The 26,624-nt window shown below is 35.8% G+C and overlaps 1 protein-coding gene across 1 annotated transcript in view; it reads right to left on the reverse strand.

Annotated features, from left to right (window-relative positions):
- LOC123543237 (uncharacterized) overlaps window positions 1–26,624 on the reverse strand; it is a 76,769-nt gene that overhangs the window by 24,874 nt on the left and 25,271 nt on the right. The window contains exon 9 of the mRNA XM_053523151.1: window positions 25,264–25,294. Within this exon, the coding sequence (XP_053379126.1) occupies window positions 25,264–25,294 (31 nt within the window). The remainder of the gene's footprint in view (window positions 1–25,263; window positions 25,295–26,624) is intronic.

Consider the following 26,624-nt stretch of genomic DNA (forward strand, 5'->3'; position numbering starts at 1 on the left):
GTACTTGTCAAGAAATCTTGTTTCAAGTTAAATCATCGTAAAGCAAAGGAATTAACATTATGTTACTAGCATCATTCAAGACATTTTTGACAGCATGAAATCTGATGATTTTTGAAAGGATGGAATAGAAAGTTTTTTGTGTTTCTGATCAAAACCAATTCATAACCTGTACAAAATAAGCTTTTTGTGTTTTGTGATTCAGTCAAATTACAGTTTATTGTGCATTTTATGGCTGGTGTTAATCATCTGTAAATAAAACACGATGAGAAAACAAATGATTGCAGTAAGTAGCTTTATTAATTTACAAAATGCGTCAATTATAGCATGGAAGTAAAGTGCACTCGGCAAGATAAAATGAGCCGTGCCATGGGAAAACCAACATAGTGGGTGTGCGACCAGCATGGATCCAGACCAGCCTGCGCATCCGCACAGTCTGGTCAGGCTCCATGCTGTTCGCTTTTAAAGCCTATTGGAATTGGAGAAACTGTTAGCGAACAGCATGGATCCTGACCAGACTGCGCGGATGCGCAGGCTGGTCTGGATCCATGCTGGTCGCACACCCACTATGTTGGTTTTCCCATGGCACGGCTCAAATCATTACACAGCTTGTAGGTGACAGGATACGCGATATATGCTGTCTCAAAAATCCATATCACGCGAGAGCAATAATTGAGCCGTGCCATGAGAAAACCAACATAGTGGGTTTGCAACCAGCATGGATTCAGACCAGCCTGTGCATCCATGCAGTCTGGTCAGGATCCATGCTGTTCGCTAACAGTTTCTCTAATTACTAAAGGCTTTGAAAGCGAACAGCATGGATCCTGACCAGACTGCGCGGATGCGCAGGCTGGTCTGGATCCATGCTGGTCGCAAACCCACTATGTTGGTTTTCTCATGGCACGGCTCATATGGATTTCCTAGACAATGTATAACCCATATCCTGTCACCAACAAGCCGTGTAACTAATATCACACTGAAAACAAACTTAATATTCTCTATGTGTAAAAAAATCTTAAAAATCAAAGACATCTGCAATGTTCTTAAAATTTTTCGTTTTTCTTTTTTTTAACTTGTTGTTTTAACTTTTTCTTTCAGTTAACCTGACAATTTGACCTGCATTTCATTTTCAACCTGTCAATTTGCAACTTCGAAAAAGTTCATATTCTTTAAACTTAGTGTCTCTTTGCTATTGCCTGAAGGTAAATTTAAGAAAATCCTGTATTAATTTCATCAAATACAGAATTTTGACCAAAAACATTGCCACTCAAAAGTTATTTATGCTCTAACAATTACCAGGGTAGTTGGATTTTAATTTTATGACCAGTTAGTTAATGTCTGTAGGGTTTAATTTAGTCAAATGATCTTTTTACCAAGTTTCATTTACCGGTGCAAGTTAAACAAGAGCACCGCCTTGCGGGTGCTGACGCTCATCTGATTTTTTTTGTGTAATAGAAATATTGTCCTACCCATGATTTTCTAAGTCTAAAAAGGGCCATCATTCTTGCAAAAAGCAGGTTAGAGTTATGTTTCTTGATGTTCAGTGTCCACTTATGATGGTGAAAAACTGTTGCAAGTTTTAAAGCAATAGCTTTGATAGTTTATGAGAAAAGTTGACTTAAACATAATACTCAACCAAGAAAATTATTTTCTAAGTCCAAAAAGGGCAATAATTATTGCAAAAAGCAGGATGGAGTTATGTTGCTTGCTGTACAGGGTCAGCTTATGATGGTCAACAAGTGTTGCAAGTTTCAAAGCAATAGCTTTGATAGTTTAAGAGAAAAAGTTGACCTAAACATAAAACTTAACCAAGAAATCTGATATTTTCTAAGTCCAAAAGGGGCCATAAATCTTGCAAAAAGCAGGATGGAGTTATGTTTCTTGCTGTACAGGGTCAACTTATGATGGTGAACAAGTGTTGCAAGTTTTAAAGCAATAGCTTTGATAGTTTAGGATAAAAGCTGACCTAAACATAAAACTTAACCAAGAAAACTGATTTTCTAAGTCCAAAAGGGGCCATAAATCTTGCAAAAAAAAAGATGGAGTTATGTTTCTTGATGTACAGGGTCTGCTTATGATGGTGAACAAGTATTCCAAGTTTCAAAGCAATAGCTTTGATAGTTTAGGAGAAAAGTTGACCTAAACATAAAACTTAACCAAGAAATCTGATATTTTCTAAGTACAAAAGGGGCCATAAGTCTTGCAAAAAGCAAGATGGAGTTATGTTTCTTGCTATACAGGGTCAGCTTATGATGGTGAACAAGTATTCCAAGTTTCAAAGCAATAGCTTTGATAGTTTAGGAGAAAAGGTGACCTAAACATAAAACTTAACCAGGCAACGCCGACGCCGACGCCGACAACCGCTCAAGTGATGACAATAACTCATCATTTTTTTTCAAAAAATCAGATGAGCTAAAAAGAGTTTAGGGCTGTCTAAATTATACATGTGATTTTATGAGCAACAACAGCCATTGACTCTGTACTGGTAATCATACACACATTTTTTTAACCAAGTGATTGTCTGCAGACTAAGAAAAACACCTTTTAGATGCACTAAATAGTACCATCCAGTATATTACCTAATGTTGATACATATTACACTGAAGACTTACCTCACCAGTATCTGGATGTTTTTGAGCAATATTTCCTATTTGTTGTTGTTCTATCACATTTGGATTCTGAAAAATACAGCAAAATAGCTTACTTAGATAATAAATGACCTTGTCAATAATCTGCACTATCAATAATTGAGCTGCTCACCTCAGGAACATCTGGAATAAACTTGCTTAAGGTGTCACTGAAGAAACTTTTTTCTGTATTCTTAAAGGCAGAAACAGAGAGGAATCATTCTGGCTGCTGCATCCTTAACCTTTAACCTACTGATCTTAAAAAAGCAATAGAGATTACCATTTGGCCAATCATCCTACCAAGTTTGAAGGGTGTAGGTTAAAGGCTTCTCAACAGATGCTATGGAAACTTTACAGTGTTTATCCATATTCAGGAACAATCTGTTTTGTAGGGAGAATGGTGGAAATGTACAGAAGCTGAAGTCTATTAGAAATATATTTCGCGGTCGTTTATATTTTTTATATATTATTACACATGAAAGTATATAAATGTTGATACAATACTAATTTAATAATTTTAATAATTCATTAAATATAGATATATCAAATTATCAAACAGCAGATTTCTTAATAAGCAGATTTTTACGTGTTTCTGAAGTATTACGATGTTATAGATGTAGGTTTCCACTATTCTCCGAACAAAACCGATAATTCCCGAAAACGGATATACGGTATGGGTACGGTATGGGGATAAAGAACAACCAATTCGCATGGTGTTGGGGTAAATATCGACCCATCCGAAAAAAACTACCGCTAGCGCCTTTAAAGAATGGAGTAAAGCATTGCAAAGCTTTTGAAATAATAAAGAAATGAACATTTTTGCCTTTTTACAAATATCTAATACTTATTTTTGTACACTTTATCATTTTTCAGAGTCATATATAAACTTTATACAAATTAATCAGGTATATAAGAACACTTACAAGGCCACCTGCTCCTCCATGTATGAGATTTCCTAAGACATTGTCTTTGTTAGGTATGTTTGGTTGGAATCCCTGAAACCCTCCTTGTGCCTGGTTTAAACCTTGCCCAACAAACCCGCCTCCTACATGGGGCTGTTGCTGCTGCTGTTGTTGTTGTTGTTGATTTAATCCAGCACCTGCAAAAGTGTGTTTGGTTTTCTCAATTTGTATGCAGTCATGAAGTCTAACAGCACCTGTACACTAGACATTACTAATCTCGCGTCATCACTAATTTCGCGGTATTTGAGTTGCACCACCTACGTGTGTTTACATGTAAAGTTTGTGACCTATTTTACGCATGCTAGCGAAAAATGTTTTTTACCTGCAGTTACCTTGCTAAATATTTGTCCATATGTATTAAAATCGTATTTTTCACATATCTGTTGCAAAAATAAAAAAAATTCCATTAATTAAGCAAATATTTGCAATGTTTACAAGTTCGTCTACCAGCTGACTGGCATTTGTCCTTATTAATTATGCAAATTAAGTCCCGCCCTTAGGTTAGAGAACACCAAATTTTACGTAACATCCCCCAGCTAGACAAAAATGAATGAAATATCAGTATTAGGCAAAACATCAAAACGTCTAAAACTCGACGGATTTTAAGGGGGAGGAGGGGATGGAGGCCCCGCGACAATCTCCTCAAAATACACCCATGATACTCAGTAGTAAATTGGAACATGTTAGATAAGTATCAGATAGAAAATATTCAGTAATAGTACAATTCTTAGGCTCTGATACATTATGACCATGCCCGCGACCTTGTGGTTTACTTGCAAAATATCTGGTGTGTCCAATGCACAGAGGAGAATATTTTCGATAGTGCCAATGTAAACAGTTCAAATAAAATGTTTAAACTGGCGTTTAATGACTTTTGAGTGTTCCTGTTAATTTGACTTAGATAGCTTTTCAATGTCTGAATAATATTTAGTGTTTTTTAACCTATGATAGTTTGATTGCCACAACTGTTGACCTATACCGCAACATTAGTGATGTGACGTCACAGGATGACAATGGCTGACTATTGTTGTTCAAAGTGCACATGGATGTTTCTTGAACGATATCCGATTTATTTTCACACAGTAATTGATGCATATGACATGAAATATTGTGGTAAAGACAAGAAATACTCTGTTGTGTTGTTTCTTGTTTAATGTTGTTAATTCTAATGTCAAGTGCCACGACAATAAAGATGGACCGTATATAAAAGGCAAATGTATCAAACAATTAACGCTAAACTACATATTAATAATATTATGTAAGTCAAACAGACAAACAAATCTTACCACTTAGTTCTAGGCACTTCAACTAAGCAACAGTAAGTGCTTTAATTCTAAAACAAGAATGTTTTAATAATCAAAACTTCTATTTTCAACATTATCTTTAACTTGATTCAGATCTACATCTCTACATCTACATCAAGCAATTTGTCATTTCTGTTCCATGTTTACGCCAACCACTCGAGAGCACGACTATAAACTCTCAGACATTGATATGAGCCGCACCATGAGAAAACCAACATATTGCATTTGCGACCAACATGGATCCAGACCAGCCTGGTATCTGCGCAGTCATGTCAGGATCCATGCTGTTCACTTTCAAAGCCTATTGCAATTAGAGATACCGTTAGCGAACAGCATGTTTGTATTTTGAAATCTACAGGTCCATGCATTTTTGTAAAAACCATAAAATTTGATGCACATGAAATTAAATGATTTCAAAGTGTATCATTTAGATGCTCTTGCTAGATGGTGCATTTGGCTTGAATGCAAATGGTAAATCTGATTCCATGTGTTCTGCGGAATAGTCCTGTTTGTATGACATTATGTAAATTATTTACAAATCAAATGTATTTGTGTGTTGAAATGTGCTTTTAGGTTATGTAGATATCTACAGTAGTTTTAACAAGCGAAAATGGGGAAAACGGTGGTGTCTGGTTCACGAGAACAATTTTGAATGTTACCGCACACAGACCAGTGATGTATGTGAATTAGAATTTCTCCTCAGGAACTGCATTTTGAGACGAGCTATTGAAGAAACAAAAAGTGAACTTGGTCTCATGTTGTTAGAAAATGACAGGGAAAAGATTACAATAGAGGTAGGTTTCCCTTGATATATGTCATATTGCGATGCTTTTTACAAGACTGATAAAGGGCCTGCATGGACGAGCAGTTAAATTTACTGACTTTGAATCGCTTGTCCCTCATTTTGTGGATTGGAGACATTGCATGGGTGAAGTCAGCCAGCTGGCTTGTAGGAGGTTTTTTGGTTGTAGCCGGGTATACCCACATACGCCTCATATTGTGCTCAGAGGGGCACCTGGAGTCTTCCTCCTGCATAAAAAGCTGGAAAGTTGCCGTATGACCTATTATTGTGTTGATATGACGTCAATCCACTTGATACCCAGGGGAGACATAGTTTATCCAGAATGATTTGATAAATGACATTGTGTGTGATTTTGTCCTCCACCTCTCATTTATGTGGAGAAGTTGGCAGCAGCATTTGAAAAACAAGTTAGTACTGGTACAAGATGCAGGAACACTGGTTATGGTAATTGTCTGCAGTTACATAACTGACACACTGCTACAATGCTACAGATTTGTAGGTTTTTACCAGAGTGTACGTCGTTTCGTCTGGCTTTTCAAAAGACATATCTCTTCCAAGCCTTGAAATGGATTTCTATGTTCTCTCTTTCAATAACTTTGGGTATATTATTTTTAGTTAACCGCCTCGGTAGCCTAATGGTAGAGCGTCCGCTTCGAGTGCGGGAGGTCGTGGTTTCGATCCCCGGCCGCGTCGTACCAAAGACGTAAAAATGGTACTAGCAGCTTCCTCGCTTGGCGCTCAGCATTAAGGGGATAGTGCTAGGACTGGTCAGCCCGGTGTCAGTATAATGTGACTGGGTGGGGTATCATGCCACGTGTCTACGGCGTGATATTCCAGTGAGGCAGCACTATAAAGTTGGGCATTGTGCTCACTGCTACAAGTAGACACCGTCGTTTATATGACTGAAAAATTGTTGAAAAAGACGTTAAACCCGAACACACACACACATTATTTTTAGTTCATGTTGGTCAGCCATTCTAACAGTCAGATCTGCTTGTAGACAATTTGGTTTCCACTCAATTACTGGAGAAACTTAGGCTTGCAGTGACCTAACTTAATAGGAAAATTACCTGTAGTCATTCGATGACAACTATTATTATATGGTGATGGTCACACTTAGAGGACAGTGATTTAATAGCTTTTAACTGTTCACTATACAAATCCTTAATCCACTAGGAGGATTTTCATTAAACTAGCGTCAATTAATAACCTTGTCAAGACAGCATTGCGAGTACATGGTCACATGGTCAAAGGTCACACTTTGAGGTCAATGGTTGAATACATCCCGGCCGCGTCATACCAAAGACATAAAAAATGGTACTAGTAGCTTCCTCGCTTGGCGCTCAGCATTAAGAGGATAGTGCTAGGACTGGTCAGCCCATGTTAGTATAATGTGACTGGGTGGGGTATTATGCCATGTGTCTAGCTCATGATATTCCAGTGAGGCAGCACTATAAAATTGGGAATTGTGCTCACTGCTACAAGTAGACACAGTTGTTTATATGACTGAAAAATTGTAAAAAAAAGACCTTAAACCTGTACACACAAACACACATTTCTATCATTTCAGCATTATATTGTTTAAATGGCTTTAAAGCCAAACTGAAGGATTTTAATGAAACTAGCATCAGTTCGTTTTTCATTAAGCAGACAAACAACTTTTTGCCATTGGTGCTTGTATCAAAGTGGGTACTGATCATCTTCAGTAACTGTGAAATCTGGTGGGACTTATTTTCATGGAATTCAGGTTTAAGTCCACAAAATTAAATCCTATCAAATATATAAATTTTCCTATTATTAATTATATGTTCAATATTTGAATTCCATAAATTCATACCCTTCGAAATAACGGTTTTGGTCAAAACTATAAAATTCCATGACCTTGAAATTAAATGATTTCACAGTATAGCACCATATGTATCAAAGAATTTGAAAGCTTTATCTATGTATTATTTATCTGACAGAATTTGTAAATTTATGAAGTTTTGCATTTCCACAGCCTATTAACTGGACAGAACTTGGTTCCTGGCTTCGGATATTGATGCAGGAAACCAGTACACCAGCTACGCCTGAAGGTTTAGAAGGTTACATGGATGACACACACCCATATCATGAAGCTGTTGAGATAACTAGAGTTCCAGATCCTGTAAATAGACTGTCAACAGTAAGTGATTATTAATATTTTCAAACAATTTTTTTTGCATTAGTACATAGGAATCTAATAAAGAAAGAAAGAGAAAGATGCAGCTCTTGCTGATTGTACTGGCACCTTGAAGTAAAGTGTGTGTGATTATGTGTTCAAAAGTTTAATACAGTAGTCAACATAAATATGGCTTTCAAGGAAGGACAGTTAACATAAAGACTTGAGCCTAAGTGATACGAAGTTTGGATGAGACATTATAAAGAGGTTAGATACCAGACTTAAAACTTAAGCATTTAACTGACTTTTAAGGAGAACTACCTTGTCATATAGATGAATAGACACAATAAGATAAGGTTGTTCTAGAAACAAATTTCTGTAAGGATTGCAAGCTGAATATGGCTTAAATAAGGTTAAAATCACAATAGAAGACCAGGTGTTTACTTGTCTTTTTTTCTTTTTATAGTTGTCTGTACAATCCAGAGGAAAATCCCTGAAGTCTCCATCTGAGGAACAGGCAAAATTTGGTATTCATGACAATCGAGACAGTGGAATATGTTCTTCAGAATCCACTGATGACAGATTTAACTCACTTGAGAGAAATTTAAACTCTCCTACAGTACATCCTTGTTTTACAGATTCAAGTCTTCCTAGAGTTAGTGTTAGTGACACTGGTGCTATATACACTCAAGTGAGAAAACCAAGTTTGACTGGGTCCACATTGTCCTCAACAACAGAAAGTAGAAAAACTGGAAACAAGTCTAAAGGAAGTTTAGCAAATTTTGAATCAGATGATTTTACTGACAGTGATAAAGTTAAAGCTAGCAGAAATAGTGATGATGATACACTATTCTTTGATTTTGAAATTGAAACGTTTGATAATCCATCCAATAAAAGAGAAAGTAGTTTAGTTGATGAAATAATGTCAGAATTAAGAATACAGCAGAACAACAATAATCATACAGCTGGAGAGGAAATAGATGAATTTTCTGAAAATGCTGATACACAGCCAGATTCTGCTAATACAATCAAAAGGAAGTCGGTTGAATTCAGTCCAACTGTAAATGAATTAAGTCCAATAAAATCATCAGATGTAACACTAACTGTAAATAATTCAGATTTCCTTTGCTCAAGTTTTGTTGAAAACGTTAAGCAAGAGACTGATGATGCAAATGAAATTACCTGTGATAATGGAATGGATTCTGTTAAAGCTAAAACATATGTTAAGGTGTCTTCAGATGATGAAAAAATTCCAGTGGCAGTAAGGAGACATCCATCAAATGTTTCAGCTAAATTTGTTGTAAATGTTACTGAAACGCTTGCAGAGTTAAGGACAAGACTGGTGCAGCTAAAAAAAGACAGGTTTGTAATTTACATGTTGCTTTCTTTTGAAGGCCTTTTTATGTTTTGATCAGGTATTGAGTATTTCAGCAGCTGAAATGAATTTACTTTATGCATCTTAAATGATAAATTCCCTTCATTAATACAACTCATTTGTAGTGTCAACCTTTCGATGTCAACAGTTTTATTCCAATAGATTAAGAAGAAACTAATTAATAAGTATTTAAATTTTGTCTGAAATAATTCTTAATTAAATATTTAAGAGAATTTATATTGAACAAGAGCATATGTTACAGTCATGTGTTTATTAATGCATAAAGTATGCTTCTGTAAGTTTTTGTGTTAATAACTAGAAATGCCACTTAAAAAAAATTGAACTTGCTGGTATATGAATTATATAACTCCTTAATGAATGTTATAAAGATATTATATGGTTTCAGAATCAGTATCAGGGACAGGAAACAACAGATTTCATCAGAAAGAGACAGAGAATTCCTAGAAGCTGAATATGAAAGATTAAACAGGGAATGCAAGAAAGTGTCAGATGAAATTAAACAATTGGAACAATCAGCTGGAATGGGTTTTGAAAACACAGATACGAGTGAGCATAAATTTTATTCAGTTTCTGAACTTCATCATGAAAATGATAAAACTAAAGAACATAGCTCCGGTGACAATGTAGAAGAATTGCAGGATAGTACTTCAGACAGGAAAGAAAGAAATGATGCTTCTGAAGAAGTAACAAAAAAGGGGGAAGACATTGGAGAATCAGTGTGTACAAATGATGAAAACACTGGAAATAGCGCAACTGGTAATTCCTGTGATGATGAACCAGCAACAGTTGAAAATGTTACTACGGAAGAAGAAACAGATGTACAAATTGATGATCAAGATAATAATGACATTCCTGATACTCAACAGTCCACCAGTGATGAAAGCAGCAATGGCATATTGACTGAAAATGAGTGCAAAAGTGAAACAGAAATTGTCTGTGATAATCCTAGTGTGCCAAAATTAAATAATACTCTCAAGGAATGTAAAGAATTGATAAAAGTAAGTGAGGGAGGAAAGAACTCTGAATCAAATTCAGAGAGAAATACCACAGCTAATAATGACTTAGATACACTTTTTGAGGATTTTGCACATAAACTGACGTTAAAAGAAAGTTAATTTCATTTAAAATTAGTTTCATTATGTTTTGGCCAAATGAAATATTGCACAGTCTTATGTGTTAAATTTCTAGCACTTTTCTTTTAAGTCTACAAATAGGTCGGACAAGAATTTAGAGTACTAATTCCCTCCTTCAGAATTCGAAATGACCTCATGCGCATATTTCATCAGCAACATTAATTTCTTCATATATCACATAACAATAATAGGCATTTTGCTGTTGATATAAAACCTTGTCAAGTAGATGCATATGGGTTTTGCATATGAGCACAGTCATATTAATCAACTTTGATGTAGCTTAGTCTAATGCATGAGTTTCGGCAACTGGAAAAGTATTTGTATTTTCAAACATGTTCTTTGGAAGTTTGACAAAGAACAATTGTTATTTGTCCATAACAACTGAAAGGGTTCCATTAAAAAGTTAGAACACTGACATATGATGTTATGTTTATGTTACAATAAACGCATGAGTTTATAGTGAATTTATTAAACAAGTTGAATAAGATGATAAGATGCGAGGTTCTGCAGAGCATTTTATCAATTTTATTCAGCAACGTAATAAATTCATCGCGGAAAGGCACAGTTGTAATATTCTTTTGAGGCGTAAAAAAAAAAGTTTGTTTCAGGTATCCCGACCTACCCTAAATTTTTGGCCCGACCTTAAATGTTTTTATGACCTTGGAGAATATGTTTTTTCAACTTTTTTGCAAAACTGCACTTTCTATGCTTTAAACATGGTCAGTGATGTTAGAAATCAACTTACTGATGCTCTAAAGGCATTACCCTCTTATTTGCATTCATTTTTTGACACAAAAATAATTTCCGAAAAGTCTCCTTTAATAATAAAAAAAAAATCAAAAAAAAAAAAAAATCCGACCTACCTACCCTAATTTTTTTGAGCATGTTACCGGAAACAAAGATATTTTTTAGGCCTTACCACATGAAAGGTTTTCCTGCAGAAACACCACAGTTCCTTGTTTCTTTACCTGTTATACATAAAGTCAATTCGACCAGTGTGTCCTACACTAAAAACAAGGTCAAAGCCTAGTCGAGTGTAATACCTAAATATTAAATGGGTTTATTTCATTTCCATGTTGTCAAACATGTGAGACACTTTATCTGATTTTAAACTGAAACAAGGTACATAATAATTAATTAATTAATAAGTTCTTTTTGGTAAATGGACAAATGGTCAGTGCGTTTTGACGAAAATAGCCCTGACTGACATCTAAACTTTACTTGCAGATCATTTTGATGAGTTGCTATAACTGCAATGATTTCATTTTATTTATAAATGACCTGGTTAAATGCATCCATACACTTGAATGTACACTACTGGAGATTTAACAATTTTGTGAACAATAAAACAACTATGACTTGAGCCAAGACAGTGGATTCTTATTTACAGATCACTTTAACTCCAAATCTTTTATTGGTGTATTGAAACATGTATAATTACAATTATTGAGCTGTAATAGAAGTTTGAGTAAGTGTACTGAAACCAAATTTTACACATATTAGAGTCAGCTGTTAATATTTGCATTATTTATCAGTGAGAATTTAAGACCTGAAATATTGTTGATTAAGCCATTTTTATATGCCCGTCTCTTAAAGAGCGGGGCGTATTATGTGAAACCCTGTTGTGGGCGGGCTCGCGGGCGGCGTCCAAAAGCATGTCCGCTCTCAAAGTCAGACAGTTTTCATCCAATCTTCACCAAACTTGGTGACAGTGTTTGTCGGCATAAAATCTCGGCCAAGTTCGATAACCAGCAAAATCGCACTAGGCACTCTTGAGTTATTGCCCTGGAATTACTCGAAATCTGCAAATTTAGCCTTGTCTGCCCTAAGTCAAATAGTTTTCATCCGATCTTCACCAAACTTAGACAATGTTTGTGGGCATAATGTCTCAGCCAAGTTTGATAACCAACAAAATCGTCTCAGGCACTCTAGGATTATGGCCTTTGAATTACCAGAAAAAAACTGCCTGCAAATTAAGCCTTGTCCCCTCTCTAAGTCAAACAGTTTTCATATGATCTTCACCAAACTTGCAGATAATGTTTGTAGGCATAATATCTCAGCCAAATTCGATAACCAGCCAAATCGCCCAAGGCATGCTTTGATTATGGCCCTTGAATTACTCGAAATATGCTAATTTAGCCTTGTCTGCTCTCAATATCGAACAGTTTTTATCCGATCTTCACCAAACTTGCTGACAATGTTTGTGGGCATAATATCTCGGCCAAGTTCGATAACCAGCCAACTCGCCCCAGGCACTCTTGTATTATGGCCCTTAAATGAGGCCAAGTTCGATGACGGGCATATTTTGTGACAGTCTGCCACTCTTGTTCTTAAATGTTATTTAGTTTTTAAAAGTTCAGAAAAAAACTGGCCAAGGTATCTTCACTCTGTTCCATTTTGTGCTACATGTTTTTATGCCCCAAGTGTCAAAAGACATGGGAGTCATGTAGTGTTTGAACTGTCTGTCTGTCCATCTGTCACACTTTATTGTGAACTCAATTTCATCTTCTGTTTTTATCCAATTCCAACGAATCATAGTGTACAACTTCATTAGATCATTAGATTCTTAACCTTGTGTAATCATCCTACTGTTCTTATCCAGTTTAACTTCATACACATCATTATCATGAAGTGGACTCACTTATTGACTGTGATAAACTGACTTACATTGCATATGTTCCACATCTTTATTTTGCATTTTTACAAAATTATGCCCCTTTTTTGACTTAGCAGTTTTTTTGTTAAGTTTTTGTATGAAAGCTGGTATCTCAGTACCCACTAATGGGAATGGATTAAAACTTCACCCAATTGTCCATTGTCATAAGCTGATATGCATTGTACAGGTTCCATTACCCTGTTTTTCAATTTTAAAAAATTATGCCCCCGTTTCGACTTTAATATTCATTCAATTGACAAGACTGGTAAATAGTCGGGCGTTGCTGTCCTCCGACAGCTCTTGTTCAGTTATGTCCCTTCTTTTGAATTGACAATGATACAATGCATAAGTACCCTTTCTTCTTACCTCCTACAGTTTTTGTCTTACCTTAACGAAACCTGGTATATGTCAAGAGCATGAAGTGTCCTGCACATGCATATTCTTGGGACTTGTCCAATAACCCGTGCAGAAATATTTTCCTGTTCTCAGGAAATCCCAGGACATTCCTGGGATTTTCAGGATAGCAGGACAGCATAGGTTCCTTGGAGTTCTGGTGTCCTGTTTTTTTCCTGTTCATAGGAAAATCCTGGGATTGTCCCCATTCCCATTTAACGGCGTGAAAAGTCCCAGGACTATCCCAGGAATTCCTGAGTTATTTTCAGGACATTATTCCAGGATATTCCTGGGACTTTCTGGGATAATCCCAGGATTTTCTGTTCCCTTTTCGCACGGGAATGTTTTCTTGAGCTATGCTCCTTTTTAGACAGGATGTTTTATGGGAACAGTTGTTGCGGGCTTGCAAGCTGTATCTGCTAAAGTTGTCTGCTTTCGAGCTGTTCTTATCAAATGTTCACCCTCCTTGGTCACAATGTTTGTTGGCATAAATTCTTGTCCAAGTTTGATATCCAGCAGGATTATCCCAGTGACTTTGGAATTTATGGTCCTTGAGGTACTCAAATTTTCAAAAAGGCAGTGTCTGCATTCTTACCCAAGTATTTCTTATCATTTATGTTCACCATTCTTGGTCAAAATGTTTATGGACAAAATATCTCACCCAAGCTCGATAACAAGCTAATGTTTGCTGGATCCTCCAAGTGTTTCTAGAGCTATGGCCCTGGAATTACTCAAAATTATGAAATTTGTCAGTGTATGCTCTCTAACTTTTGGAGTTCTTCTCCAATGTTCACCATACTAGGTTATATTACTACTTTGGATAATATTTCAAACATGTACGATAATCAGCTAGATATTCAGTCACTCTTGAGTTATGACCCTTGAATTGCTTAAAACTGAGAAAATTGACAGTGTTCACTTAATAACATAAGCAGTTATTATCCAATGTTCATCAAACTTGATCAGAATTTTTATTCGCATATTGGTATCGCCATATTCAATATCCAGCCAGATAGTCTTTGTCATCTTGAGTTATGGCGCTTGAATTAGTTGACATTGAGAAAATTGACAACTTGTCTGCTCAGTAAGTAGATAATTTTAAAAGCCAAATTCAGTTTGTTGCGATGGGTGTATTTTGTGACAGTTTGGCACTCTTGTTTGAATTTAACAATATTGTAACCTTATCTGTCCCTTGTGTACCCAAGTTTCCTACATTTTCCATCCACTTCAAATGGAACTATGTACAGTAGATATGCACATAATGTTTGGATTTTAAGTTTTGATTTTAGTGATGGCTTATGACGTACTGAACAATTGTACAACTTCATCTATAATCCTACAACTTCCATTAAGTTTTAATTGAACGTGGTAAACAACGTCAACGTGAAGTGGACAAGAATTTCATATAAATATTTTTCTTTTTAAGGAATCAGCCCCAATTTTGACTTCATATTTTGTTGTATGTCTAACAATCATTTTCAGGGAGTGTGTGACTTACCGTTTTGACATCGTTTTTGTTATTGTTATGTTTTACCACACTATTTTATGTGCACCATGCTTTTATTGATTTTATGCTATACAATTTTAGAAGACATTCTTTATATCCTGCAATAAATTTATGACAATATGACCTTTGTTTTACTTTATTTAAGGACAATATTCTGAAACTAGGTATATTATGCGCTTGACATTTTTTGTTAGGATCTCTAAAATGACTTCAAGATGATAGTTCTAACAGGATTCGCAGCAAGTGCTGTATAAACATGGAAGACAACTTATGTATGATTCTATAATATTTGAAATATTATTCGCAGTTTACCTCCTACAATTGTAACATTGAGAGAATTTACCCCAGTTTTATTATGCACAAGCTATTCAAGTGCCAAACGGTTGTAAAACAACATTTCAAAAGCATAGTCACATGACCAACATGTCCACTTATGTGCAGAACCATGAACATGTTTGAACTCTGTGAAATCTTTCTCAGGTATGATACAACAGTGATATCGTGAAAATATGACACAGTAACAATGAGACACCGAGCAGAAATAAGTATAATAATACTTTGTTAAATGATAAAATCTATGCATGTTTTTGATTTGATAAATCTTTTCCTAAATTGTTAGGGAATACACGTTCATAAATAATCTGTTATGAGGGTTATGAATTGTAACAACCTGTAAGCCGAATACTTAATTATCAGCAGTTAGTGAAAAATCTGGCATGGCTAGAATTGAAATAATAATTGTGCTCTTATATTTTTATCAATGAGTAAAATATATGCAGTCATTCGGAAATGAATGATTAAATCACTTGCTATACTCTCGTGGTTTAATCATTGCACATCCGAAGTGAGAAAACATGCTTTCAGTTTCCATTGACTTAGCTGAATGCAAACAACATGCTCCCTGTCTTGCTCTCCGTCTCTATTGTCTTCGCTGAAGGTGGAAAGTATGCTCTCTGTTTTAACTGTTCTTGATGAAAGTGGAAAGCATGCTCTTTTTCTCCATTGCCTCTGCTTTAAAAAGAAAAACATGCATGCCCTCTGTCTTCATTCTCTTTGCTAAAGGTGGAAAGCATGCTCTCTGTCTGCATTGTCTTTTCGCAGGAAGGAAAACATGCTTTCTGTCTTTATTATACCCCAACAAAACGAAGTTTGTGAGTGTGTGTGTGCGGAGGCAGGGTGGGGGGCGGGGGTATATAGAAATGAGCTTGGCTGTTGGTCGGTCCGTTGGTTTTCATGGTTTCCGGATGATAACTCATGAAAGGCTTTACCGATTTAAATAATGTTTGGTACTCAGATGTAACATCAGAAAATACAGGTCAAGTTCGAATTTGGGGTAAGTAGGTCAAAGGTCAATTTCACAGTGACCCTGAACAATTAAACGGTTTCTGGATGATATCTTGAGAACGCTTCGGCCTAGGAACATACATTTTGGTACACAGGGTGTAACATCATGAAATACAGGTCAAGTTCGACTTTGAGGCCAGTAGGTCAAAGTTCAAGGTCACAGTGACTCGGAACAGTTAAACGGTTTCCGGATGATAACTTGAGAACGCTTGGGTCTAGGATCATGTTTTTACACAGGTGTAACATGATAAAATACAGGTCAAGATCGACTTTGGGGCTTGTAGGTCAAAGTTGAAGTCAAGGTCACAATAACACGAAACAGTTAAATGGTTTGCGGATGATAACTTGAGAACGATTGGGCCTAGGATCATGAAAATTGATATAGAAGTTGGTTATGACTAGTAGATGACCCTTACTGATTTTGAGGTCAGTAGGTCACAGGTCAAGGTCACAGTGACCCAGAACATTTAAACGGTTTTCGGACAAGAACTTCAGAACGTTTGGGACTAGGATCACGAAACTTAATAGGGAGGTTAGACATGACCAGCAGATGACCCGTATTGATTTTGAGTTCCAAAGATCAAAGGTCAGAGTGACTCGGAACATTTAAACTTTTCCGGACAATAACTTGAGAACGCTTGAAAGAAGGTCAAAGGTCAGGAAAGTTCGGCTTTGACATTGGCTTAGTTATGTGACAAGGCCATGTGGGTATATAATTCGTCACGCCTGTGACGATTCTAGTTGTATTTGCTGAAGGTTTAAAGCATGCCTTCTGTCTCCATTTTCTTTTCTGAGGCAGGAGAGCATGCTCTCCTCCGTCATTGTCTTTACTAAACTAGGAAAGCATGCTCTCTGTCTCCATTGTCTTTTCATATGAAGGAGAGCAGTGCCATGCTATCTGTCGTCATTGTCTTTGATGAAGCGGTAAAGCATACTCTCTGTCTCCATCTCTTTACTGATGAAGAAAATGAAATGCATGCTCTTTCTCTCTCTCTATTGTCTCTGCAGAAGAAGGAAAGCATGCTCTCTGTCTCCGTTGTCTCCGCCGAAGAAGGAAAACATATCTCTATTGAATTTGCGGAAGGTATAAATCATGCTCCCTCTGTCCATTATCTTTGCTGAAGAAAGAAAGCATGCTGTCCGTCTATATTGTGTCAGGTGAAGGAGGAAAGCATGATTAATGAATGTCTTAATTGTCTTTGCTGTTATCTGTTTTTCTTGTTTTGCTGAAGGAGAAAAACATGTTCTCTGTCTCCATTGTCTTTGCTGAAGGCAAAAAGCATGCTCTCTGTCTTGGTTGTCTTTGCTGAAAGAGGAAAGTATGATCTTTTTCTCCATTGATTTTGCTTAAAGAGGAAAGCATACTCTCAGTCTCCATTGACTTTGCTGAAGGAGGAAAGCTCTGTTTCCATTTTCATTGCCGGGGAAGAAAAGCTTGCTCCCTGTCTCCATTGTCCTTGCTGAAAAAGGAAAGCATGCTCACTGGCTCCATTGGCGTTGCAGACAGACGGAAGCATGCTGTCTGTCTCCGTTGTCTTGCTGAAGGAGGAAAGCGTACTCTCTGGTTCCATTGTCTTTGCAGACAGACGGAAGCATGCTTGCTGTCTGTCTCCGTTGTCTTTGCTGAGGGAGGAAATATCGCTCTCTGTCTTCAATGTCTTTGCTAAAGGAACAAAGCTCCTTTGTCTCCATTGTCTGTGCTGAAGGGGGAAGGCGTGCTCTCTGGCTATATTGTCTTTGCGTAAGATGGAAAGCATTCTCTCTGTCTTCATTGGTTTTCCTAAAGTAGAAAGCATTCCCTCTCGTCTTCATTTTCTTTTCTAAAGGAGAAAGACATGCTCTCTGTCTGTATTGTCTTTGTTGAAGGAGGACAGCATGATTTATGTCTATATTTTCTTTGCTGAAGGAAAAAGCATGTTCTCTGACTCCATAGTCTTTCCTGAAGGAGGAAAGCATGCTGTCTGTCATTTTTGTCTCTGCTGAAGGAGGAAGGTATGCTCTCTCTCCAATTTCTTTTCTAAAGGAGGAAGGTACGCCCTCTCTGTCATTGTTATCTTTGCTGAAAGTGGAAAACGTGCTCTCTGTCGTCCATGTTTTCCTAAAGATGGATGGAATGATCTTTGTGATCATTGTTGTTCTTACAGACGCAATGAAGTATGCTGTCATTGTCTATAAGGTAAAATCATTGATGTTAAATCTCTGCGTTTAAGTCCTTTCTGAAGGTTAAAAAAGGTTAAAGAAATGGTAACTGAAGTTATTTTGCGTCTCTGTAATTCTAGAACTGTTTCATTAAGGCATTACTGATTTTAGATAAAGTTATACTTGAGCCATTTCACGAATATGCCGAGTTTCGATCGCAAAAAACGTTCCATGGAATGTTTTGCTATCTATGCGGTTGGATCTAAACAAAACTTTAACATTAATAGGAATGGTCAAAACCTGTCATTGGTTCTTATTGAAAAGTTGAAATCAAGTCTAAAACAATGAAAGATAATAAACAACAATAACAACAGTAACATTTATTCATCAAAATCAACATATACATGCACTCTTGAAAAATATACAATGATATCAAAACATTATTTATATTTCAAACCCTTAATTAATATTTTCCTTTATAAATATTTACAAATATTAAATAGCAATTTTTGTCATAATTATCAAATATTCTCAAATGGCCACGATAATTTTGGCAAATCCTTTATACGTTTTTAGCTCACCTGTGAAAAAGTGACAAGGTGAGCTTTTGTGATCGCGCAGCGTCCGTCGTCCGTGCGTATGAAAATTGGTGAGAATGTTCACCTTAATGATATCTAGGTCAAGTTCGAAACTAGGTCACGTGCCGTCAAAAACTAGGTCAGTAGGTCTAAAAATAGAAAAACCTTGTGACCTTTCTAGAGGCCATATTTTTCAATGGATCTTTATGAAAGTTGGTAAAAATGTTCAACTTGATGATATCTAGGTCAAGTTTGAAATTGAATCATGTGCCGATAGAAACTAGGTCAGTAGGTCTAAAAATAGAAAAACCTTGTGACCTCTCTAGAGGCCATTCTTTTCAACGGATCTTCATGAAAATTGGTCAGAATTTTATCTTGACGATATCTAGATCAAGTTTGAAACTGAGTTACGTGCCATCAAAAAATAGGTCAGTAAAAAAAACTTGACTTCTCTAGAGGCTATTTTTTTCATGGGATCTGTATGACCGTTGGTCAGAATGTATATCTTGATGATGTCTAGGTCAAGTTCGAAACTGGGTCAACTGCGGTTAAAAACTAGGTCAGTAGGTCTAAAAATAGAAAAACATTGTGATCTCTCTTTAGGCCATACTTTTCAATGGATCTTCATGAAAATTGGTCAGAATGTTCAACTTGATGATATCTAGGTCAAGTTCGAAACTTGGTCACATGTTTTCAAAAATAGGTCAGTAAGTCAAACAATGAAAAAAGCTTGTGACCTCCCTAACGGCCATATTTTCCATGGGATCTGTATGAAAGTTAGTCTGATTGTTAATCTTGATAATATCTAGGTCAAGTTTGAAAACTGGGTCAAGTACGGTCAAAAACTAGGTCAGTAGATCTAAAAATAGAAAAAAAAACATTTTGACCTCTCTAGATGCCATATTTTTCAATGGATCTTCATGAAAATTGGTCTGAATGTTTATCTTGATGATATCTAGGTAAAGTTTGAAACTGGGTCACGTGCGTTGAAAAACTAGGTCATTAGGTCAAATAATAGAAAAACATTGTTACCTTTCTAGAGGTCATATTTTTCAATGGATATCCATGAAAATTGGTCAGAATTTTATCTTGATGATATCTAGGTCAAGTTCAAAACTGGGTCACATGAGCTCAAAAACTAGGTCAATATGTCAAATAAGAGAAAACACGACGTCTTACTCAGTTCAAAACTGGGTCACGTGGGGACAGGTGAGCGATTCAGGACCATCCTGGTCCTCTTGTTATTTTTCAGCAAAAATCAAAAATACATGATAATCATACGCTACTACATAAAATTATAACTTTGATTTCCAACTATAGGCCTACTACTTTATCTTCCAGTTTCAGAACCATACTCTAAAGCAACTGAACAAATTCTTAAACAGTTTTTATTTCAAATACATAAAGCATAAGATAAGCAGCAATGCAATGTATCCAGTAGATTTTTGTGAAATTTAAACAACACACAACCATACACACTTTATGTTGCTAGATGATAGAATACAAGAAAATATACAATCATAAAAAGTTTCATCAGTCTACATTGTGGTACATTTTCTTTATGCAAAAATGTTTTCCATAGAGGCCCATCGGAGGCCAATAATGACAAAAATATCAAGCGTTATAAGAATAATGGACTTCTAAATTATCTACGGATACAATGATACTTTGAAAAATATGGTTAGTTAAAAATATGGTTTAGTGAATTGTAGCACAATATTTTTTTCAAACTTGCAAAACGTCATTTGTACAAGTGTACCTAATCTTACATACATTAAAGTTCGAAAGATAACTTTTCTAAATTGATATAAAGGATTTTATTACCAACCGTCAAAGTAGAAATTCCTTTTCTTTTTTTCTAAATCACAAAATAAAATATGGAATAAAAAATTGTCAACCTTTCACATGACCTTTTTAAAAAGATTCTTCGTATGAAAGTATCACTGGTAATACGAGGGATGTTGTCAAAATTTATGGCGCCCTTCGTTAAAATTATCTCATTCCTACTATGACTAAATCACGTATATCAAAACAAATATACAAAAACAGATATAGGCAATTTATTGTCTACGTTTTATTTAAGAGCGTCGTATATAATTATGATTTACTTCTTAAAATTTTAGTTGTCTCGAGTTAAAATGTGTTTAGGTTGCTTAGTCAGTGAAACTATTCTTGTTTATACCAAACTTTAATTTATCATTTCATAATTGCATTTGATTTGTGTATTTTTTTGGTATCGTCATGGTAAAAGAATCCACCTTTATAAATAACAAGGTACCAGTTAATTCTGAATTATCATAAACTATATAGATTTGTTAAAAAGGAAACAAAATGAACTCTCATAAATCGAAATTTCCGTATTTTTTACGTCACGATCGTGTAGTTTATTTCATGTAGATAAACAAAGCATGTCTTAAAATATGATAAAATCTCATGGAATCCATTCAGACACAATTTCAATCAAAGTGTTCTTTCAATATGATGTTATCTCCCCCAGCGGAATTAATTCAGATACTTTGTTACTCATCTTCATATTAAAATTTCAAAAATATTTTAAAAAAGTGGATTTTTGTTATAACCTGGTTCTACAACTCCATACTTTAGGATTCTTGAACAAGCTCATTCTAGGTATATTTGTTCGACCACGCCCAAAGAAGGAAATAGGATCAATCTGGCATTTACTTTATCAAATACCATTTTTTCTTGCCAAAACATGTATTTTGATTGGTTCCCTTTCAGTGGTATATCAGAGAGAATCTCCATGTCAGTGTTCACCTGTAGAATTCTTTGGTCATCAGAACCCTGTATCCCTACTACAAATACACTGTCCTCACTGGCAGCACATATACTCTGTGGTTTAAAGCCTTCCACCTGCATATACTGTATTTGCTTCTTTTTCAGGTCTTCACAAACAATTCTGTCGGTTATAGGATGAATATACAAGTACTTCTGCATCACACATGGAATCACTTTAGGGAAGACGGATAGGTCTTTATATAAGTCTAAAAACAATTTCACCTGTTTCTTAACATTCAAATTTGTGTCCAACATAACAATTGCATAACGGTCAAAGTGATTAACACAGATTTTGTATATCTGATTCATGAAGAAGCAAAGATTCGTCTTCCAGGTATCTTCGTGTGCTCTACTATTTGATTTAATGTGCTGAATGGTTCCGCCTGTAATTCTGTACAACGTTACCTCGCCATCAGCATCAATCACAACATCTCCACTGTCTGTACAGCAGATATCACATTTATCATCACCCACATCATAGGTTATGTAAGTATTGTACTTACGGATATACTGGAAGTCGGAACTAAAATGGTGTATTACCAAACTGGAATCACCATAATCACCATAATCATCATCATCATCATCATCATCATGATAAACATCATCATCATGACCATATTGTAAGACTAGGAATGATCCGTCTGGGTGTTGACAGAAAATACTATTAAACAGACGATTAAGATTGTCCATTTCTTTGGTAGTTACTGTTTTTACTCTGGTAAATGCTGTTGTGAGCTGATTTGTTTCACTGCAAAATGAAATAGATCTAAATCCAAATATATGGATTATTCATATAAAGATATATACATGTTTCTGTTATAAGATATCCGGACTAGGTAACATCGTTTTACTGTACAAATCGGAAGAATTACTATTTATTACTTATCAGGTAAAATTTAAATTGTTAGATACGGATAAATGTGATTTTACAACAGTATTTAAGGTATATTACAACGGTTTGTTAATTGTAAAATTATTCCTGAATAGTTGTTTCCCATTTGATAAATGAATTTAAATATATTGTCTTCTTCAAATCATCACGGGAACATTACCAACGCTTTTGCATTTTTGTGTTCTACATACTAAGCCAACCAGTTGCGTGTTTAATTTAGAAATAACATTAAACTTGACGTCTTAATTCCTCTACCGGTTATGAAATACTGTTAGGGCCATATATGCATTTGTCTTCAAATAACTTATAAACAGATATACGGCATTAACATCCGATACGTTACACTTAGTAAACAGCAATAGCGTGACTTAAGTTGGTGTTAGCTCGAAAAAATCTCTATTTGTGCGAGGGCGAGCACGGGTGCCAATATAGCAACCATGTAAGACACACAGTTGTTATCAAATTACTTGTTTATTATATACCTAAACCCAATAAATGAGTATTCAATTCTATTTTAATTGAGCATAGTACTGAAATTACCGACGATAACAGATGTTTTTCTATGCGACAAAACAAAGTAAAATATTGTTATAATTCATGTGACAGACCATGGCCATCCAATAAACTGTTAATGAGCTCGCTTTTGGTTTTTGGAATGTTTCGTAGAATTCTGTCATGTTCGAATGATTAGTTATTTAAAGTAGATGTTTTCCTGTACAATATGACATCCTGATTGTGGAACACGGCTGTACAATATGAGATCCCGATGGTACAATACGACATCTCGACGGTACAATGCGACCTGACAACTGTACAACAAGGCATCGCGACGGTAGCATTTGACATCACGACGGTGCGATTCAACGTCACACCTTACGAAGGTTCTAAGCGAAGCCGTGTTTGAAAGGCATAACAATTCGGCATGGCAACACAGTACAGTGTACTGTATCAATCTACTTCTGACAGGGTTCTGGATGTAGTGTCTTTTACGGTGGCTTGTTTTTATGCCGTGTCTTAGTTTCCTATCGTTTCCTGATGTCACCTCATCGTCTTGATATGTAGAGTCGCATCATCTACGAATTGACCACATGATGCGGTAAAAGACTACAGTACCAGAGGTACTTATCGAAATCTAATCTATTTGGCGGAACCACACAACAAAAGGACGATCAATACGAAACTTTGTACTGTCAGAGTGTCGTACGTCCTAGAACTAAATACTACATTTCATTTATGAGCGTAAAGTAACATCGTGGCATCAAGCCAAACTGCCGTACTCTTGAAAATTACCGACGAGTTTTTTATCGTGCCGTTGTATTGGCAGTCGTAGTTGAGAGTTTGCATATACTCAAAAGTGACATCAATTACTTTCAAACTAAATACATGATTATATTAGCCCGCCCGCTTAGCTCAGTAGGTAAGAGCGTTGGTCTACGGATCTCGGGGTCGCGAGTTCGATCCTCGGGCGGGGCGTATGTTCTCCGTGACTATTTGATAAACGACATTGTGTCTGAAATCATTAGTCCTCCACCTCTGATCCATGTGGGGAAGTTGGCAGTTACTTGCGGATAACAGGTTTGTACTGGTACAGAATCCAGGAATACTGGTTAGGTTAACTGCCCGCTGTTACATGACTGAAACACTGTTGAAAAATGGCGTTAAACCCAAAACAAACAAACAAACAAACAAACATCTACAATAAAACTAAAATTACGGTGTTTTAATAATTCTTAATAGTTACAGCCAAAATAGAGTATGTCGCCACATGAAAAATGTGCATTCCCGAAGATGCCTTGTAGTGCGACGTCTGAACGTCTGCTATTTAACAGCGTAGTAAGTTGACGACTTTTTCGTTTCAGATATCTATTTCTTCAATAGCATTCTGCTTTGTATCACATAATTATATATAACTGCGGTTATGTAGTTACATCTGGATATAAAATACATTTGGCTGCGGAGGCTACACATTGCGTATAATAACAACATGAGTTTCATGAAATGTCTGTAGAAATTTCAAATGATCATAATGCCTTTGTTTAATATGTAACTGTCTAATTTTGTGTTATGAAAATAAATATAGTAATTCTTGTTCTGTCCAATTTTCAACATTAGAGTTCTCATATTTTTTGTCAAAGGTTTGAATATTGACTAACATAGTAGAAAGTAGTATTGAATCCATTGTTCTGAATTACCTCCCTTTATGACGCGTTATTTTATCAGTTCATGGGTAGTAATGAACGCATTTTGGAAATATGTAATTATGCGTATAATCTATTTGGACAGTTGCTCAATATGTTAGTAACATGAAATTAAAAGCCTTATGAAACTTTAGAATGACTCCTATGGCACTTTGTTTATTGCTTAGAACATACCTTGCTTCAGATGTTACACTATATGCCAAATACACAATAGATTCAATAACGCTGTCTTTGATAAATATATTAATGATTAGCATTTTTATGTTCATAGCATAAAGTGTCACAGCCACATTATAAAGAAATGCATTTTAAACCTTTAACCAATAATGTTTAAAACATAAAACTTGAAAACGTTTGTTCTACATAAACAGACCTGATTTTAATTGCAAAAATATTTACCTTTTTGGAAGTTTAAATCCTGCGTGTTTATCTGAAATATAAAAGAAGACATGAAACACTTATAAGTTGTATTTTCTAAAACACATTTCGAGATATGAAACATTTACCGGTACAATATTGACTAAGATCCTCTGAAAACAGCATTTTATTTTGCGCAGAAAAAATGAAGCAAGAGGGTCATGATGACCCTATATCACTCACCTGTTATAAATGCTACATGCGGGTCTGTGCCATGTGGTTCCAGAAGATTTTATATTTACTACTTTGAATGTCTATGTGACCCCGGATTCAAACTTAGCCTAGAAATCACCAAGATAAACATTCTGACCAAGTTTCATGAAGATACGGTTATAAATGAGGCCTTTAGTTTGATAAAAAACTTTCCTTTTGATTTAAGCGAGTGACCTTGTTTTTAAATCCACATCACCCAGATTCAAACTTGGACATGGAATCATCAAGATAAACACTCTGACCAAGTTTCATTAAGATAGGGTAATAAATTTTGCTTCTATAGTGTTAAAATGCTTTTCTTTTGATTTGAGAGGTGACCTAGTTTTTGACCCCACATAAACCAGTTTCAATTAACTTGGCCTAGGAATCATCAAGATAAACATTCTTACCAAGTTTCATGAAAATAGGGTCATAAATATGGCCTCTTTAGAGTTTCTTCTTTTGATTTGACCGGGTTACCTAGTTTTTGACCCCACTTGACCCAGTTTTAAATTTTTCATCGGAAATCATCGCGATAAACATTCTGACCAAGTGTCATGAAGATAGGGTCATAAATGTGTTAACAAGCTTTTCCTTTGATTTGACCTGGTGACCTAGTGCTTGACCCCACATGACCTAGAGATCATCAGGGATAACAGTCTGTGTACTTTTGTAGCAAATAAAAGCATAGATAAAACCTCTATATGGATGAAAGGGCCTACATGGAAAGGTTTGCCCTTTCAGGGACAGTAACTCTATGATAAAATCTAGTCGGTTTTCGTAAGGTACTGAGCTCTTATTGTGGTTTAAGTTGTGAGACTGTGGTTTAATTCAAATGAAAAAAGTCCCTTTTATCGTGTTTAAAAAGTAAAAATTAACAAATTTGGGCTCTTTCAAGGGTTAATCAGGGGCCGTAACGCCGGAACCTGTAATTTGATCTGACGAATTCATCATGGAATCCAAGATCTACTGTTGTTCAAACATATTTGCAAGTTTGTATCTGATCAACCTAAAAATTAAGTCTCTATATGGCTGCAAAAGCCAAAATAGCAAATGTTGGTCCTTTAAGGAGCCAAAACTCTGGGACCCATGATGGGATATAGCCAGAAAGGAATCGAGATATTATGCCAATACAAGCTGTGTGCAAGTTC

The sequence above is a fragment of the Mercenaria mercenaria genome, chromosome 14 (genome assembly GCF_021730395.1).
Source record: "Mercenaria mercenaria strain notata chromosome 14, MADL_Memer_1, whole genome shotgun sequence".
Taxonomy (NCBI): Eukaryota; Metazoa; Mollusca; class Bivalvia; order Venerida; family Veneridae; genus Mercenaria; species Mercenaria mercenaria.